This window comes from Centruroides vittatus, unplaced genomic scaffold (genome assembly GCF_030686945.1).
Source record: "Centruroides vittatus isolate TY-2023 unplaced genomic scaffold, ASM3068694v2 contig_359, whole genome shotgun sequence".
Classification (NCBI taxonomy): Eukaryota; Metazoa; Arthropoda; class Arachnida; order Scorpiones; family Buthidae; genus Centruroides; species Centruroides vittatus.
In genome coordinates this window covers 1464162-1485607 of record NW_027122182.1, presented here as the reverse complement: position 1 = coordinate 1485607, position 21446 = coordinate 1464162, and the positions used below count along the sequence as shown (strand labels likewise).

The 21446-nt window shown below is 29.7% G+C and overlaps 1 protein-coding gene across 2 annotated transcripts in view; it reads left to right on the top strand.

Annotated features, from left to right (window-relative positions):
• Positions 1-21446, top strand: part of Br140 (bromodomain-containing protein 140) — a 148974-nt gene that overhangs the window by 111401 nt on the left and 16127 nt on the right. For both annotated transcript variants that reach the window (XM_067269906.1, XM_067269905.1), the window contains exons 16-17: positions 20185-20412; positions 20873-21277. In XM_067269906.1, coding sequence (XP_067126007.1) covers positions 20185-20412; positions 20873-21277 — 633 coding nt within the window. The remainder of the gene's footprint in view (positions 1-20184; positions 20413-20872; positions 21278-21446) is intronic.

Below are 21446 nucleotides of genomic sequence, written 5' to 3'. Positions count from 1 at the left end.
TTAATTATTTCCACTTAAATACCAATCTAACATTAAAAAGTTAAAAATAATCATTAAATAATGATTTTATTTCATAAATATAGCTGCAGGAAGTGTTATTTCATTTAACAAGGAGTGAAATTTCACACCTGCAGTCTAAAGCTGGAGGGGAGCTAACTTACCGCATCTGTTCAAATATAACATAATATTTATGGTTTTTATGCTATTAAAATAAGAGGGGACCGAAATAAATGTATGAGAGAAAAATTTTTCTGAATAAAAAATGAAAAAACCTGCTGATGTCATAGAAAACAAACAATAGAGTTTTAAAAAATTTTACAGGAGTCAATTATGTTCTAATTTGATTGAAAATTTCATATACCACACAAAAAAAAATCGCACAGAAAAAGACCGCACAAAAACAGGTTTGACTGTATTTAATTTTATATGTTGATGCTATATTTTCTTATTTAAGTACTTATAGAATAGATGATGATAATTTTTTGCTTTTAACAGAGAAATCAATCACATATTTGCTTATTTGCTTTCTGTTTATTAAATGAAAGAAATACAATTTTAAGTTTGTGCATGTTAAATATTAGTTGTTTGAATTATTTCAAAAAAAAACCTAAAGCTATTGGCTTTTTTTCAGTAATATATCACACAAAGAACAGTTATTGATATAGGCTTTATTAATACAGAATAATTAAAGCCAATAGCTTTAGGTTTTTTCGAAATAATCTGAAATCATTCTGTTACTGGTTTCTAATTAGTTGTTTGAGATAATATAAAACTTAGAAAATTTATCTTAAGTACAGTACATTCTATTAAAAGTTGTTTTTTTTTAATAAGCATGTTTTTAAATATTAAATGTAAATAAATAAGTTTCTAAAAAAATTTATTGAGCTTCTTAATTACTATAACAATAAAAAAAAGATATATAGAATTATACATATGCTCTTATATAGCTTGTTTTTTAATTCTCTTAAGGAAAACTGTGTACCGAGATAATGCATTAGTATTGAAGGTTTTAAAACTGTTAAAAATTTTTTTAAATTTTCTTTGATATTTATTTATTTTTAAACAGTGTGTCCCAAAAATATAGATAATATTTAAAAAAATAAAAACATATAGATGAAGTATTTCTTAACAATGTGAGTGGTTATTATTGTTTGTTTATAGCACAGTACAATGTTATATAATTGTTTTTACAATATTTGACAGTTAAGTATTTTGTGTTTAACACTTTATTTATCTATATTTTTGGGACATCACAAAATAAGTTTAAACTTTGAGCAATAGTTTATAACATAAATTGATGAAAATTGTTTTAATATGAAATAGAACTGCCATTATGCTTAATGGCTTCGAAAATGCAATTAGACACCGATTTAATTAAATTTTGTAAGATTTCTGGATCCATTTAAAACCAGCACTCAATGATTTCTTGTTTAAGCTCTGAAACCATTGTAAAATGCCTCTTATTAGCTTAAATTTTTCGAGCAAGAATGTCCCACAAATTTTCAATAGGATTAATGTTCGAGCTTCTTGCCGGCCACTTCGTGACTTGAATACTATGATCTTCGAACCACTTAGTTGTTGAGCATGAATAATGAATACTGGCATTGACCTGTTGGAAAATCCGACTAGGTCCTCCAATTTCTTCTCCAATAGGTAATAAATTTTCTTTTTAGGACTATTTGATAACTTTTAGTTGTTTGTCTATCATTTAAAATCACTAAATTTGATAAATCATCAAATCAAAAGCAGCCCCACGCCGTAACAGAACCAACACCCAGTTGCCTGCTGAAAAACTACACTCTTCTTTCCTAATATCATGCCAGTAATTAGGTCTTACAAATTAAATTTCTTTTCATCACTGAAAAAGACTGAGAGCCATTGGTCATTCCAAAGCATGTGATCTTTAGCCCACTGTATTCTTGCCAATTTGTGTCATTTTGTTAGTGATGGTTTTTCATCAAAGCATCAAATCTCATATATTTGGAGCTGCTGAAATTCTTTGATGAACTGATTTATCCTGTTGAGATGCAAGAGACACAATTCAATTATCATCCCTTTGAGATGATTTTGGGCCTTCCTGAAGGTATTGGTGATGATTTTTTTCTTAAATTTTATAAATTTCAGAAGTAGATCTGTTCAATAAAACAGCAATTTCCTTGACACTATAGCCTTCTGATTTTAATTTCCATATTTATGCAATTTCTTCCATACTAATCCATGTGGGATTTTGGAAAGTTTCGATTCAGTATTTAAATTACTACTTGACGACAAAGTAGAAGTGTTATGTGATGTCATTTATTTTTATAATTTTAAGTTTCTTATGCTTCAAATTTTGCAATTCTGTTTTATTATCTATACTTTTGGGACAGCCAAAAATATATTTTTCTTGTTAAATTATTAATATAATGATCTTTAATTTTGAAATTATAAAAAAATCAGTGTAAAGTAATTTACATATACAAATGAAGTCATTTGTTCTAATGAAGTTTATTCAAGCCAATACACTGTTACTTCTGTGGTGGAGTAAAAAAGGATGTAAGATAGACTTGAAAATTTTATATTTTTGTAAATATTCATAATTCAATTTTAATTGAAGTAATTTACATTTCTCTTCAATTGCTAACAATTCTGAAAAGCAGTAAAATGTTGACTATACAGTTGAGTCTGCATAAGTCGACATCTCAAGGGGAGTTGGAAATGTGTCGAGTTATGCTTTACAGTACATACATGCTTTATACAGTACATGCAATGTATCTCTCTGACCATCCATCACTGACACTAAAGTTGGTTTCTACTCTGTGTACCTCTGCAATTTCCATTGCTTTTTGTTTTGGTATCAGCCCCGAAACAGGAAGATTGAATGAATGAATGAATTTGCTTTAGCCAACGTACCAGAGCATCTTTGACATCTTTGTATGGTGACATTCTCTGGCGTTTTTGAGACAGCTGTGATGAAGACCCAAGAAAAAGTTTCTTAATTTCCTCTTTTTTCTTCAGAATTCCCACCGATGTTGTTGTTGGAAGGTTTTCTTGTTTTGCAAATTTGGCTTGTGAAGTTTTATTACATTCAAATTCAGATAAAAGTTCATATTTTTCCTTCAGCGTAAGCATTGTTAGGTTTCGGACACTCATTTCTAACAGAAATGTGAAACATTTGCAGCAAATAACACATGAATGAAAGGTGAGAAAATGAAAAATCGGATTCTGCTGTGACGTTAAGCTGTGTGGTGTAAACTGACTTTTTTCAGGAGGGGAGTCAACTTATCAGACATCTAAATGAGTGTGGGACAGAAAAAGTATGTTGATATATCCAGTGGTGACAAGTTAAATGGTGTCAAGTAAACCAGAATTTTTTTTTAACTTTAATGCCTATGTAAGTCGGATGGGACCACAGAAAACTGACTACTTAACCAACGGTGTCAAGTTACACCTATGACGACTTATGTGTACTCGACTAGATGTACTTTTGGAACACACTGTAGTATAATGATAAATTGGCTATTAAGGAGGAATGTATATAGGGTTACCAATGTAGCAACTCTTGGCTTATTAAGATATTTTAGAATTGACATAAATAAGATAAAATTAAATTTGTAGCAAAATTTATCAGAATTATTCATATGAAACTTGCTTGTATGGTAAAAGACAGTAAATACTTATAAAGGTTATCTCTTTCTTTTTTAAAATAATGAAAAGATTATAATCAGCCAGTTATTTTTATATATTTTGCATGAATATATAGTGTGTTGTTTTAATTCTTATACTGTACTAAAACACAATGATTCTGAAATACTAATATTTATTAATTAATATTGTGTGATTATTAATTAATAGTTTGACTGTTAAGAGAAAACTCCAAAGTTATTATTTTTAACTTTAACAATAAAGTTTTAATTAAATCTTTTATTGTAAATATATATTTTACTATTAAAAGAAATTATTATTTATAATTTTTCAGAAAAATTCTTTGATGTGATGTTAAAATTTATTTTTTACATTTTTAACTTAGAACAAGCAATTATTTTATTGTGACATTATCACAATGCTGGGCTACAATTTTTAATTTATTTAATTTAAAGTATATACTCTCCACTTCAAATTAGTAGTGTCTTGCCCCTGTACATCATACTTTTCCTTTAACAATGGAGTTGTGCTAGTCATCTTTCTAACACCTTTTAGGGGAAAATTTTTAAATTGAAATAACATGATTTCTGGTTTGCATTAGAAATTCATTATATAGTTAATCAGAGTCTCCTGTCCTAAAGGTTTCCATAACTTGTCTCAGATTTCATCTATCTAACTCTATTCTTGAGATTAAGGAAAGATGGACAGACGACAGTAGGAATTTATAGGTGCACAATTTTTTCAAATTACAGCCCAATTATATGGTTTCCAAAGTCCACTGTTTCTATTAGGAGATTTTTATATCCTGGTCATAAAAGTATAGATAATTGATACCATGCATCTAATGACAATTAATAATTGTAATATGTTTAGTTTTCATTGAGATAAGTGACATTAGATATTTAGAAACTGCTCAGTTTTTATGCCATCATTTGTGACATCAAATGTCATCTGTGACCTTGCAGACATAAGTGAAATATTGTCACATTTTTAATAAAAGGCTTTAAAGTATTTTCCTGAAGCATGTTTATATATTTTATGTTTTAGTTTTATTGGTATTTATGTTGTCTATTTAATTTTTGTTTAAATGTATCTTATTAATTTTGAATTTGAATTTTGTGTTCCAATGATAGAATTTTAATTCAAATGTATTCTAAACCTGAAGATGGCCTGTGAATCAGGCTGAAAACGTTTGTTTGTTTTAAATAAATTTAAATTTATATTTTCTCGGCAAGAATAAGGTGTTAAGTGTATGAATATATATTTTGCTGAGTGATTTGTGATATTTTGTGATATTTTCCTGAAGTCAAAATTATAGCAACATCTATCTTAAAACAAAAGTTAACTGACTACATTATGTGTATTATTAACCTATTTTGTAGAGATTGTCCATAAATTAAATAATGCTATTTTTATATTTTTTAACTATTATTCACTTCTGTAATGCTGTCACATGTACCCACATCCTCGGACATCCTTTTAGTTGTACAGAAAGACCCTGCTTAACGTGGAAGATACATTTCTAGATGACAAAGTGCTAAATGAAATAGCATTAAATGAGGTCATTTCAACACAGAATAAATAGGGAAAGAGAAACATGCAACCAAAAATAAAACAGATTTTATTTTAATTTTAAGTTATTTTTATATTCATTTGCATAATAATATATTTTAAATAACACACAAACATATTCACACAGAAATGTAAAGTTTGTTTTTTGCTGATTGGTTCATGTTTGGGAATAATCTTATTATATATGAATCAATGAAATGCTGCAATAATTTGAGTTAATGTAAATTTTGAGCCCTTTTTTAGGTATCAAGCAGACTACGTTATATCGAATCGGTGTTAGTCGAGGCAGTGTTAAGCAAGGTGTTACTGTACTAAGGAATAATACATAGCATGGAATACCAAACATAACACTATTTTATAAATTGTGTGTGTAACATGTAAAGCAATTGTAGAAACAGTACAATTTGCTGTGCAACATTTCAGAAACAAAAATGAATAGATCTGTTGAGACCTTAGCATTACATAATGTTTTCGTAAATACCCTATTCACTTGTAATGAATTATAATGATCATCTGCATATCCACCCTCCATATATGCCAAAACTTCTAAACTGGAAATCCAGTGAGTAAAATAAAAACATTAATTGAACAACAAATGTTTTCAATCTTTACAAAGGCCATCTTCAGGTTCTACTGGTAGAACACAAATCGAACATAAAAGGAATTTAAGTAATGTTTTTTGTGTATGAACATTGTATTGCTGCATTCCTGCACATGCATTATAAAATAAAGATAAAACAACACATACGAAAAAGGTTAAATGCTTTTAAATTACAATATGTTGGAATAAACTATACTGGAGTGCTGATATATAATAAGATATGAACATAGTATATATGTATTAAGCATACATCCATATATACATCCAGTTCAGGATAGGGTTTCTACTCTGTATATGTATTGTGTAATTTATGGACAGCTCCATAGTTTCTTAATTGATCATGACATTCTAGAATTCTCTGTTTTTAACTATGACTGTTGTTTGTGATATTTTTGATAAGTCCTAGAATAACTTCTGGAAAAATAACCACAGTTAACAATAGCGACTGTTAATTAGTACTGTACTTTAATTATTAGTTTGCTTTTGTTAATTTTCAATTACTTTTGGTCCCATCATCACAAGTAGACTGTCTGCTCTTGATGATGGCATTGACTTAAAATTGAATTAAAAAGTATGTTCCAGCTTTTGTAGACGTGTATGTTAGACTTAAACGGCTTTTAAAATCAAACAGTTTTATGTTTGTCAACAGAAAATACATCCATACTTGGCACCATATAAAATAAATAAATGATATTTTCAGGAACCAAACAAATTGTTTTTAATTCCATTATTTATATTTTATTTTTATTTGAACTTTATCAAGCTTTTTGCTGTTCTACTCTTGGTAATGAGATGAAAGACTTGAAAGTATTTGAAAATTAAGGATAGCATAATACAGGAAATGATAAACTTTACTAAAATTTATATCTCCAATTGTCATAGTTTTTTTGGTTAATGTTACCTTAGGTGCCAAGATGGCAGCTCGCCTCTGATTCCAGCAAGGAAACAGTGGGACACTCGTTCTAACCTATCCTAATAATTTGGTTGCTAGTAATTATGGTAGTTTATTAGGATAGGCTAGGTTAGGTTAGAACCTGCATCCCACTGTTTCCTTGCTGGAATCAGAGGCGAGCCGCCATCTTGGCACCTAAGGTAACATTAACCGTTTGATATATATATATATAATCATTATTACTTTAATACTGTATATACACATACAAACATCTTGAAACCCGATTATATTATTAAAAAACTAAATTACCACCAGACTACATCAGGCTGTTTATTAATTTTAATAATTATAATTATTAAAAGAGATGGTGCCTAACACCTCCCTCTAGCAACAAATTATTTAGAAATCAATTAAATATAATTGCAAATAAATAGCCCGACGTAATCTGGTAGTTGTTTGGCTTTTTAATACTGTATAAATTTACCAAAAAAATTATTTGGTACATGTTTATAAGTAATCAAATTTATTTCTATTTTTACTTTTCAAATGTGACTCAGTTTTACATTACCGACAATTATTTTGTAATTATAATTATTTATATTGTCATTGCAAATTTAACAAAGAACCGAAATCTTTTAGAATTGCTTTTGTGTGTCATTTACATAGATGCTTATTTTAATTATTCTTCCACTATTTTTTGATAAACAAATAATTTATAATTAGTAAATAATTATAAGAGTGAATTTTTTTGCTATTTACAGAATTGTTCTTATTAATTGTCACAAAGAATAATAATAATAATTTATCAAGTCTCATTCCAACCAAAATATAAGTGAGAGGTTAGCAGATTAATGTTTCATACATCAAACTATTCAAAATAAGTAGATCCTACTTTTAACTAATATTTTAAAGTGGACAAATATAAAGGAAGAAATACTGTAGTTCATCAGAAAAGATAATAATAGAAGAGAATTCCATTTTAATATTTTTATTTCTTAAATTTATTAATACAGTAGGCCCTTGTTACATTGCACTTTTTTTTTCTTTTTCTCCCCTAAATTTTAAAAGCGCTTGAGTCAATAAATTTTAAATTACTAATTGCCATTGAATTTTTTTTTGCAATGAAATACAGTATTTTATTCCAAGCATTGTTCTTGAAACTACCACTACAGGAAAAACAATAAATTTTTCTACCTTCTTCTCATCTTCACTTTTCTCATCTTTCAGGTCATTTTCTCACTTTTTTGGTCATTTCCAAGTGCTTAATTAAGATGTGGGAGCAATCAAAAATAATTTTAAAGCCAAACAATCTGCTGAATTATTGGACTATCGGACTAGAATTTTCTGGAAGACAATACTCAGCCCAGTCCAGGACTCAAAACCGCAACTTCTGCTTAGTGTTGTTAGGTTATAGGAAACAAAAATTCCTTTCACATATGTAAAAAGTCTTTCATGTACTTAAAAAAATCCCTCACATTACAAATTCAGAAGCCAATATTGAGTAAAGTTATGTACTCATTGTCATTATTAGCCAAAATCTAGTTCTTCAGAGGTTCATTTCTATCTACGGAGATTAAAAATAAGTATTTTAAGCATCCCTGCATTTTTGGCTATTTTCTAAGAAAATCCCTAAAATCCCTTTGTAGGGAAAAACACTATACTGAGGGATTAATCTCTCAAGCTGATAACACTGTTGCCGCTTCAAAATTTAAAATATAATATAATTATTAAAATTAACACGAGAGAGTGGCGTAATCTCCTACCTCTAGACCAGGGGTCATCTGGCCCGCCGCCGCACTGTGCCACAAATGGACTAAAATATAATTATTTATATGAAAATATCATAGATTGTAGATACACTTATTTTAATTTTGTTTATATAGTAAGTTTAAGTAAAAATGCCAATATTGGTCCAATCTGATTTTTGCATCTGACAGTAATATAATTTTTAGATAAATCGATGAAATAAAACATTTGGCAACTTTTTGCGACTTTGGATATCAGAGCCTTTTTGTGTAAGTACCTGCACTGAAGTTCCTAAGAAAAGCAATTACGAGCTTGCTGCACCGATCATGTTTATGTATTGTTAAATAAATATGTTGATTGTCTATTTTTTGTGTACTCAATATACTATATTGAACAAAACAGTTATGCGGCCCGTGCTCGTCATTCTCTCAGTTATCTGGCCCGGTTTGGTCACCCCTGGTCTAGACAAATTATTTCGTTTCTGAATATTTAATTATTCTTGTTATAGCCCAATAATTTGGCAGATCATTTGGTTTTAATTAACAATCAGGTTATGGAGTTGTCGTTTACTAGAATATTTTTTACTTTATTTATCTTTAAATAATTTCATAAATGTGAATTAAATAGAATAAGGTTATTTTAATGATTTCATAGCATATTGTTAACATTTAAACATACATTTAGGAATATATAGATGTGATTAAGTTGACTACACGTATAACTATTCCATGTAGTATAAAATGTGTGATTACTTTATTTGTGAAATATCCATTTTTTAATCTCTTCTTTTATGCCGATTATAAAAGTGTGCATTGATTGAGACTAAAACAGTAAACGAAAATGTAAATTCATATTTACACATCGAATCTTTTAATTTATTTGGTAATTTTAAGTGTTGTAAAAAGTAAAACACGTGATTGCTTGCGGGGAAAATTTTCACACACATGCTTCCCAAAAGGTTAAAAACATTGTAACTATGTTGCTTTTTATTCATCTGCAGGAAAAAGTTCCTTGTTATCTATGAAATCATTATTTTACTTATACTATTTGAAATCTGTTTAATAAATCTGAAACAAACATTAATAAATTTATTTTGAAACTATTTACACATCTCAAAGCATTAAAAAATAAACAGTTTCTGATCATGATAGATGTCCCAGTGTAGCCAAATTAGTGAAATCAGCATTGACCCTCTCTCATGGTAATGCTGATGTCAAACAGGGATTTTTAATTTCACGCTGGGTACTTCCTCCTGATAGAGCACCAATGTCAGAAAGAGTGCTTAAACCAGAAGAAAGTGAAATACGATGCGACAGGCCAAGTCTTGTTAAAAGCAGCAAGCAAACAAAAAACTGGAGAAGGCCATTAACAGCAAGAACATGAAAGAAATACGGGCAGCACATGTAATGTTTGTGTTAAAAGTGTTCAAAAGCAAGAGGAACCAAAAAAGAAGGAAGCTGAAAACATCCAGAATAATCAGAATGAAAGAACATCATTTTTCATTACTGATTATTTACAGATGTCAAAGACTTTTTAAGTATTCATGGTTTACTGGAAATACAGTAGCTCCTTGTTATATCGCGCTTGTCGGGAGACAAAGAAAAAGCGCGATATAACAGTAATAAAAATTCTGGGTCTATACTAAAACAGATTATATATGCTATGCAGCCTCTATCCTCTATACTTTCATCAGCAAGTGTTTCTGATATAAAATAAGCTTAGTTTTTCAATACTGAACTTTATTCTTGGTTATCTCATATTAATTGACATTTACGTAAACATCGATACCACCAACGCCCATTTAGCATTGTTTCTTTAACAATGACATTTAAAGACAAATACTGTCGATATAAAAACAAAATATCAGTTACGATTTTATTATACAGTACTATATTTCACAATAAATCGTGTAATTTATGTTTTTCAATAAAAATTATAAATGCTGTAATTGAAAATTTAAAAAAAATAAATATGGAACATATAATAGAATTATCAAAACTTATAAAATTACAGTGAAAAAATTCTCTAAAAAGCAAAATAAAGTTACTACTGTATAAAAACTTTCCGTTCAGAATTAAAGAAATCTTTTCCTTACACATTATGCCTTGAATTCGAAATTTCCACACCTTTATGTGAATTGATGCAATACCATCAATTCACATAAAGGTGTGGAAATTTCAAATTCACAGAAACTTGTAAATGAAGAGACATACTTAAAACTAATAAATAAACAATATTTAATATTAAAAGGAAACAAATGACAATTGATATGTCCACCTGTTTTGCATATTTAGATCTTGACAAATTTATTGTTTCGCCTTCAGTGGTAGTTTCAAGGACAATGGTAGAAATAAAATACTGTATTTCATTGCAAATAGAAATTCAATGGCAATTGGTAATTTAAAATTTGGAGGACCAAAAAGCACGATATATCCGAATCCGCGATATAACGAATGGCTACTTCATTACAGTATATACAGAAATTTTTAAAATGTATTTAACCATAACAGAATAAAAAGAAAAAAAAAACAACTTTTACTGCTATTTTGCTGAGTTTTCCTTCCATGTTTTCACTTTGTTTTGTCACTATTGCTCTCACTTTCTACTCACTGTTTCTGTATTTCAACTCACTTTTCTCACTTCTTCAGAGGGAAAATGGCACTCTGAGGCCTGGTTTCTGTGAATTCGAAATTTTACTGTCAGTTCACTTAAAGGTGTGAAATTTCGAATTGACGGCAATGTGTTTTATTTGTGAATTGAAAGTTCTAAAATTTTTATACAGTAGTAACTTTATTTTGCTTTTAATAGAATTTTTACTCTCTAATTTTATAAGTTTTGATGTTTTATTATATGTTCAATATTTATATTTTTAATTTCCAATTTCTGTACTTATAATTTATATTTTTCAATAAAAATTATATGAATTTTTAATAAGTGCTTTATTATGAAATACAGTACTGTATAATAAAATTTCAACTGTTATTTAAAGACAAATACTGTCAATATAAAAACAAAATGCCATTGTTAAAGAAACTATAATGCTAAATGGACATTCATGGTATTGATGTTTATGTAAATGTCATTTAATATGTTATAACCACAAATAAAATTTAGTATTGCAAAAGTAAGCTTATTTTATATCAAACACTTGCTGATGAAAGAAATAGGGATAGAGATTCCATAGCATGTATAATCTGTTTAGTATATAAGTCCAGAATTTTTAGTGCTTGATTATATCACACTGCCAGATATATCATGCTTTTTCTTTGTCTCCTGACAAGCACAATATAATGAGGGGTTACTGTAACTAGAAGTTGATTAATTTTAGATACAAATAGAAAGAAGTTCTTAAATATTCAAAAGACTTACTCAATCTTCCTTACACACCGGTGATTCAATCAAAAAAATACACTTACGTAAAACCAGATAACCGGAGTGAAACTACTAAGCCTGAAGAAGAGCCTAGAAGAGGCTATGAAAATGTTTGCGACCCGAATACTAATCACTCCGGTTATCTGGTTTTACGTAAGTGTATTTTTTATTCAAAAGACTTAAATTTTACTTTACTTATATTTAAAACATTCAAGCTACTAATTTATTCGGTTAATGTTACCTATGGTAGTGAACATGGCGGCTCGTCTCTGAAACAGTGGGGAGCACATCAACCTAACCTAACCTATTCTAATAATTTGGTTGGCAATAATTATGGTAATTTATTACAATACATTAGGTTAGGTTAGGTTAGAATGTGCGTCCCCACTGTTTCAGAGATGAGCCGCCATGTTCGCTACCATAGGTAACATTAACCATTTATGCATAGCTGATAGAAAAAACAATCACACTGTTTGCAATTATTAGAGGAATAATTTTTAAGAAATTTAAACAAAAGCTTCTCTTTTAAATAAAAGACAAGTTTGACTTTTCTCTTTGAATTGTAACCATGTTCTATGTAATAATACATTATATTTCTTCATTGGTGAATAATACATAAGAAGAAACTGTATTTGTTATCTTCAAAATAGTCAGATATTGGCTTAAAAATATACAGAAATAGTTCTTTGAGAACTCTAATATTTCAAAATGTTCAAAATATTTTGAATAAGTTTTCTCATTGAATTATAAGAGACAAAATAGTATTATCAATACAATGATGACTTTCACAAATTTGCAGAAAAGATATCTTCAAAATGAACAATCTTTTGGACCCAAAACTCAGCAATTGAACATTATTATGAATAGTAATATGATCTAATCATTATTGAAGTGGAGCATTAGTAAAATCTATGTGGCTTACAATATTGAGTTTGATCTCAAAATTTGATTAATCAATTTTCATAAAACTTTGCCATGTTCCATTTATTTCAGTGAGGAATCTAAAAAGTTATAAAAAGAAAATGGGGGGGTCTGTGACTGTTTTTGAGCTGCAAGGTTATAGCATGAGCATATATGACAGTGTGATATCATACAAAACTCACAACAACTTGTCAGATGATGTCCCAAGGTTACTAGCATGTTTTCTGTAGGTCTATAGAATTGAGTTTGTTCTCAAAATTTGATGAGTTAATTTTGATGAAACTTTGCCACTTTTTATTAATTACACTGAGGAATCCAAAAATGTAATTAGGATCCATTTAAATGTAAAAAATAGGGGTTCATGACTTCATTTTCTATATACAGTGGCATCAAAGTAACAATGTCTATACTCCCCGACATGATTGAGCATGCCTAATGGAATTTAGAAGAGAAAAATAAAAAACAGCATTGTGTGTGCCTAATGGAAAATGAACAAAACACAAGAACAAAGCAATTGATGGCTATTGTTTGTTCTTGGATTACTAATCCATGTCAGCAAGAGCAAGGATTGTCTCTCTGTACCTGGCCATTGCAAGAATTACACCTCCCATGACTGGCAGGTACAAGGAGCTTCTCTCCCACATTAGAAAAGGTATCAGCAGGGGCAGAGGGGGTACATGCCCAGGATGTCAAAATTCCAAAATTGTTACATGGGCAAACTAATAAATTCATAGAAAACTCACACGTGATTATGAAAAATTATAATAAGAAATATTTGTGTGACTGCACGGTCAGCACCTCTAGTCCCCTTGTTAGGATGACACTACTGTATCCCATTCTAGACAGAAGCCATGATAACTGTTGTTTTCATTCTACCTTTGTTATGTGAGTGGTTGTGTGTATAGGTGGTCAACTCAGGATGGGGGAGTCTATGAAACAGCACAGTGGAAGCATTGCACTCAGAGGCCAGTTAAACAAAACAAATACCTGTTTATTTGACAAGGAAAATACATTTTATTGAAAGTGAAACAAAATAGTTACAGACAATGAGAGACTGTCACTTTCCTTAAGAGAGATTTTACATTAGATTGCATATTTCATAAAAACCTGGAGTTAACAGCCACTTGTAGAGATGAGATGATTGTTCGATCATCTTTAGAGAAGAGTTTACACTTGAGAGTTCAGGGCACACCAGGAACAGTTCAAAAATAGGTATGGAATTCTCAATCCAGAACACGAGCAGGAATTTTTCCAAAGTGGAGCTGAGGACGTGACTAACCGAAATTAATGATATTCCTCTATTGGAGGAGGTGATATTCTGTTATCGGCAGGAGCTGACTAATTCGAGCGACAACTTGTTGAGTTGTGGAGGAATTGGTGGTGACCACCTCAACCGGCTGTTATTTGTCACATTAAAATGGCAGAATATGGCCAGACGGTCAGGAGGCATGGGAAAGCATCTCTTTCAGTCCTGAGAATATGCAAGATGAGAAGCTCTCGGGTAGAAAAATTGACAATTATTGCTGCCAACATCATTGACAAAATTGACTTTTTTTTCTGATTAAGCTCTCGTTCCTTAAGTTCAGGTTATCACATATGTAAAAACTATAAAATCACTTTTTATTAATACAATGCATTTGTAACAGACTACTGAAAGGCTTATGCAAAAAGGCACCATATTTAAGTTTGCCCCTGATGCCAAATGCTCTAGCCACATACAAAGATAAACTTTGTAGTTGTTGCCACAGAAGAGGCTACCTGTCCATGCCCATCAGGTAGGTACAAGAAGCACCTCTTCTGTGCTTAACAAGTGCAAGGATCACTTTCTGTCTTTCTGGTTTCATCTAAATTCTATCACGATAGGACATATTATGTGATGTCCTAGTTAATTTTATACTAAACATAACAATTAGAAATTAATGGTTAAATTAGAGGTATGTAGAAGAAAAGATCTGGTTTGAAGCTCAAATGAGAATAAAAGCTGCAAGCTAGGTAAATATTGCTGATTACGCTATTATGAGATTAATAGGGACATCCTGATACTGCCATTGATACTTTCCTCGGATATCCAATCTGGTGTCATTACGTTTTTCAGACAGGTAAGATCCGATTGAAATTTTCAGCTGAAACCAAATTTGGGTTTTAAAGTCAGTTTTGGCCAAAACTGAAACCAAAACTTATATAGTAAATATTTGACAGAAAATGAAATTTGATGTGCTTACAGTTCAGATTACTATTTATAAATAATTAGCCAATTATATGAAAAGCTTGAAAATATATTAAAAGCTCAAAATCAACTGATACAGTTTTGGTAACATTTAGTTTATATTAACAGATTATTAAAACTGATTTGTAATATAACTAACTAGAATAAAGCATGTTATTTGTGTTAAAATTAAAAGTTTCAATTACACAAAATCTTTCAAACTTAAGCCATAGACTGAGCAGTGACAGCCAGCAAGATTTCCTGTTTCGATACTTGTTGCCAATACTGTCTGGTATTGATACTTTAAGATCAACGCCAGTACCAATACCAGTACCGACATTTTTGTGGTATCGAGCTGTCCCTAGGCATTAAAACATGTTTCAAGAGTGCGGGTCTGAAAAAAATGGAAGGAGACAGAAAGATGTTCAGAAAGTGAATTCGAAGTTTGATGATGTAAGAAAGAGTTATGAAAGAAAAATTTCAAAATGTCTTATTTGGAATCATAATTTCGGAATTATGTCCAGTGATTAAAAGAACTGCCTAGCTTCCTTCACCAAATGACAATAAGATGTTATATACACTAGTTGTAAGATATTACACAGATTGCTTATCAGAGACAGTTATCATTTCTATTTATAAATGACTTTGAAGATTCTATCCAAAAATTTCTGAAACTGGTCATAACAGCCCAAGTATTTATACAAGTTGATACTTTGCATTGATTGCATTTCTGTATTAATTATTTGAACCAATTCTTGTCTGATATATGCCATGATCTTCATTGTCAGCATGAATTGTACCTTCAAATACATATTATAAAAAGTATACTTTATATTGACAGGATCTACAAGTCCATAAAGTTTAGGCCTTTCACAGTGGGGGGGGGAAATATAAAAAACAAATGAAACATGACAAAAATCATCTTTAACCTCTGTATTAAATAAATACAAATATGCATAACTAGCTGTTACCCACGACTTCACCCTCAAGGATTTTGCAAGCAAATGCCATTTATATTCAGTATTTCAACAACCATAGCAATTGTTATATAACACCTACTGCTGAGAATGATTGAGAATCAAACAAACTGTTTTTAATTTGATCAAATTTTCTGGAACGTTTACAATCGTTCTATAATGGAACCAATATGCAATAACAAATTCGAATTTAAAACTGTTCGAACATTTGGTTACAATATTGAAATATATAAAAATATTTATAACAATGTCTGAAATGTTATCAATTTAATACACCTAAGTACTCAATGAAGACTAAAGGAACTTCAGGTTAAGCCTTAATGCTCTCTTTCTCCCCCTGTGGAGGAATTTCAAAAAAATCCCTTCTTTTTTTACACTAAGTTTCGTTTTCGCCTGATGACAACGTCCATAAGTGCGTCAAAAGTGCTTGCAAAAAAAAATCCCTCTTTAGTGTGCGTTTTCATGACGTACCCTAACTGTGTACCAAATTTCACCTCTTTAGGTTCAGCAGTTTGCTCTGGGCAATGATGAATCAATCAGCCAGTCAGGTCAAGTAATTTTATATATTTAGATTTTTTGAGAAATTTAAAAACATCTTTTCAACAGACTCAGATCCAAGAGATCCATAGATTACACTTTAACTATTGCTGCTGTATTATAATGGATTTATATGAACTGAAATATGCAGAAGCTAGACATTGAGCTTTAGAATAAAAACTGAGCATTTAAATAAATACAGTAATTTTAATCTTAATAATGAAAAATTTTACTGAAATTTTTACTTGCATTCATTAACATTTAAGTCAGAGCATGTAAGGAAAAAGATAAATAAAATGTAGACTTTTTCAATATCTATAAAAAAAAAAAAAAAAAAAAAATTGCAGAAAATCCTAATAAGATGAAAATCGGGATGGAAACAATTTATTATTTTCTTAATGCTATAAGATATTTTCATCTAACTGTTTAGCTTTTAAAATGACTTCATAAAATTATAAGGTTGAGTTTTGAGATATCTTAAAAATATGGTAATGCAGCATCTTGAAATACATAATTTCTAATTAAAACCATTTGTTTTGATTAGTCACTTGACTTGCTGAAAGCCAGAATACAATTCAATTTTGCATTTTTAGCCAGAAAACCATCAAATAGAAATCAGTTTGAAAAAAGTTGTCTTTCAGATTTTAGCATAAATATACATCATAGTTTTAATCAGTTAAACATTTTTTGTAATTTTACTTATTGCTAGATTAAAATCTTTACTCCATATTCTGAATTCTCCATTTCTAACATTTCATAACACTTAAATCTTTTCCAAAATTCATTAACATTTCCACTTATTTAGGCATTTTTATATGTCAATTCGTATTGAGAAATTAACATTATAGCTTTTCATTATTTAAAAAAAGCTGATTAAAATAAACCTAATTAACTTAATATAAAAATTGTCTATTCATATCCAAACAACTTAGTTAAAATAATTATAAATTTGCATAAGATTAGTGTTTTGGCAACAAAAGTGACAAAGTTTATCATTACATCTCTATCCAAATAGTCTCTAAAATAAAAGGTTAATGTTACCTTAGGTGCCAAGATGGCGGCTCATCTCTGATTCCAGCAAGGAAACAGTGGGACGCACGTTTTAACCTAACCTATTCTAATAAATTACCATAATTATTAGCAACCAAATTATTAGAATAGGTTAGGTTAGAATGTGCATCCCACTATTTCCTTGCTGGAATCAGAGACGAGCCACCATCTTGGCACCTAAGGAAACATTAACCAAATAAAATAAGCCACTTTACTACAGTTTTTTCTTCTAATTAAAAAAAAAAACACCACAAACCTAATTACTTTTTAGTTCTACACTTAACAATGAAATGCTAATTTGTATTTTGTTGAACTATCTTAAATTACAACTCACCAATAATGTTAAAAATACACTGTACTGTCTTTGCAGTCATCTTTTATGCACATTAGGGACATTATACTGATTTACTTAGTTTGCAAGTGCATAAAATTTTAAGCATTACTTTGCATTTCACAAATTTTTTTAATAATGAATATTCATTCATTAAATAAATAATAATAATGAATTTTTGTGGAATGCTATTCAAATATACTGATACAATTATGCAAATCAGTTATAGTCTGTACAACAAAAAAGTAAACATGAGTCTCCTGAGATGGAAGAATCTGTCAGATGAAAAGGATGGAAGGTGGCTACTCCTTGGGAGTTGAATCATGCATCTGATCTCTTGTTTTTTACATTTTTTAAAATGCTTTTTACTATCTTTATCAAGTAAATTTTATTATTTTCCTTTTTTTTGCAAATTTTATTACTTTTAATTCTAATCTTAATCACATATCTCCTTTCATCTGACATAGATCCTTCCTGATTCATGTTTACTCTTTTACTGAATGGACTTAGTTATACCAAAGCCAATCACTGCCATATGCTATTGGACTTATAACTGCTATAATATTAGTAAATTACCAAATAATTTGATACTAGAGGGAGGCATTAGGCATCATCTCTTAATAAATTTAATAATTATAATTTTTTTAATTAAATAATTTAGATCTACTAGAAGAAAGGAATCGGCCTGGAGTGGAGCTCAAATCTGCAACTCCCTTCCACTTACCGTGTGGATACGTAAAAAAAATTATAATTATTAAATTTATTAAGAGATTGCGCTTAACGCCTCCCTCTAGTGTATAATTATTTAGTAATTTATTAATAATATAGCTGTTATTAGCTCGATAGCATATGGCAGTGGTTGGCTTTGATATTTCAATGTATCAGGATTGTAGAGTTATTTGGACTATAGTTAGTTGCTACTGGTTGAGATTAAGAAATCAATCCTCTATCATTAGGATAATGGATATAAAAAGACAAATAACATGATTAACTAAATATAACTACAAAATAAAATAGCGTGAGAATTTTTATTTTTATCTCGCAACTGTATATCAAATGAAGTTCACAAAGTTTGTACACTTTAGTAACTGAATTTCATAGGAATTGCTTAGTGTTCAGTTCATAATCCCTCTTATAATAAATATGCTGCTCATATTTTGAATACAGGGTGTCCCAAAAGTTTTTATACACTTTTAAACTTTAGCAATTCAAGATGTACTGTGTAAATGTTACAAACTTGTATTATTCTCTGTTCAGAAGCTTAATTGATTCAGTTTTTAGTGTGTTAGTTTTTTGAACTTGACTAATACTAATAAATTTTTATGTTTGTTGAAAATGGCTAATGTAGGCTTTTTTTGTAGGTTACGTCAAAATAGTTGTCTATGTTAATAGTTGTCTATTAACACTGAAATGTTATTTTTTGGATGACCTTAGGTGTTAAGATTACATATGCAGTTCATGTATGTTTTCAAAGTTCAAAAATCAATTTGAACAGTATCACGCAGTGGTTATAACAAAGTTTAAGTATAAAGCAGTTATTTCAAGCTTGTGATAAAGTTTTTCTACTGAAATTTTTACACAGATGGATAGTAAGTAGGATTAGGAGAGCAGAATAGGCAAAAAAAAGTCTTGCTCTGCTTTAAACTAAGATTAGACCACCGTTGTGTAGAAAGAATTTTGGAGTTCAAATCTTAGTTTACAACCAAATATCTTACTCAGCTCCTTAAATAATAAATTATCCAACACCTGATGTTGAGAAAACGTTTATTAAAGAAACATTAATGTTTTCGACCTAACATAATAGGCCATCTTCAGATGCAAGTATTCTTGAACATATTTTAACTAAATTAGATTTAGTTTATATTTATCAATTATATAATAATAATTCATATTAATAAATTAAATACATAACTTATTTTATTGTTAAAGAATAAATCATAATCATCAGATTTTGTTTTTTTTTCTTCAACTGAATATTTTTATACTAATTACGTAAATTAACATTTAAGTGAATCTGTAATTGGAGATAGATCCTATAATTTTTATAATTAGATAATAATTTGGGTTAAATTACTTTTAGACTGGTTTAATATTAGAGATGTTTGTTTAGCAAGTTAAACCAGTAACTGTTGCATACAAACATCTTTTAAGTTATGTTATCCAAGCACTTAATAATTCCTGAAGTTGGTATAGAAATATCCCAATATTAATCTATTGATGTTAGGTTCTTATTAACTAATTTCATAAACAGATTTAATGATGGTAATATATTAAAATGTTAAGATAAAATGCTTGATCATAATATAATTATTTATTATCATTAAGTATTATATAATTTTTCATCGTGTTTTTTAGCTAAGGTACAAAGGCAAACTGGTGCCGATGTATCTGAAGATGCGGATAATGCAGATAAGGAGCGAGTAACGGGCAGTCGAACAAGACGCTGTGTCTCGAATAGGCAACAGAAGGAAAAAGAAAAAGAGTTGAAAGAGAGAGAATTTGAAAAAGAAAGTAGGAGTAAGACATCTCGTGCTCAGAAGAGGTCAAGATCTGAAAGTGATGTTTCTCTGCCCCCCAAGAAAGGTGAGGGATACTGCAGCATTATCAGCAGGAAATATATTTGATTGTGTTATTAGTTCTGAAAAATAAATATAATTTTTTTCTTTTATTCCATTATTGCTTCAGTAATAGTTACCATAAATTAAGTATTGTTGAAATTTTTATTAAAATTTTTGTTCTGCAGAAATAATTTCCTTGGTCACCTTTAATAATTGACATGATATAAATAAAATTATTTGCTAGTTTTATATTTTCTTTATTAAAAATTGTTTGCGTTTACTTTTAATCATGCAATTCTGTGTCAATTTTTAATTTTGCTGCTATTTAATTTCTTTTTTTTTTTTTTACTTTTAATAGTAATGAAAGCTTTGTTTTAATTTTTAAAATTTTACTGCACCAATAACCACCATTTAGTTTGAGATATTAAGCTTGTGTTTTTGTTATTGTTTTTTTCTTTCTGTTTATTTACACTGTTGCTGAGCAGTGGCTGGTGGACTTAATGCTGCACCTCCCTCAGTGAAGTCCCTCTCCGTGGCACCAGAAGCCAGCATAACTGGCAGTGGTTCCCCGGAGAACAACGTTGCTTTGACAAACAACACCAATGGCGATACAGCTACTGCAGCCACGGCAGTTGGTGGAGTTAATCGCAGGACTGCAGTTCTCTTTAAGAAAAAATCTGCTAATGAGGCAAAGAAGCCGGCCACTCCAGTTTCACTTCCAAAACGTACAGGTGGAAGACCGAGAAAAAGCGTTGAAGGATCTCCTTCTACACTTCCTTCTTCTTTTGCCTCATTTGCCAATGACGGTGATCTTTCTACTTCAACTGGCAATGTATTTACAGCAATAGCAACAGCGTCACTTGTTTCTTCGACAAAGGAACGAACTTATGGTAGGCATTTTATATCCTGCATGAAGTTTCTTGTTTTAAATTATTTATTTTTATTACTTTTTATTTTATTAATGACCTTTACACAGCTTACCACATATTTTGCATGTTAAATAATTTTTGTTTTTATGAATGATGGACAATAGGGAAAATGTTTTATAAACAAAGATTT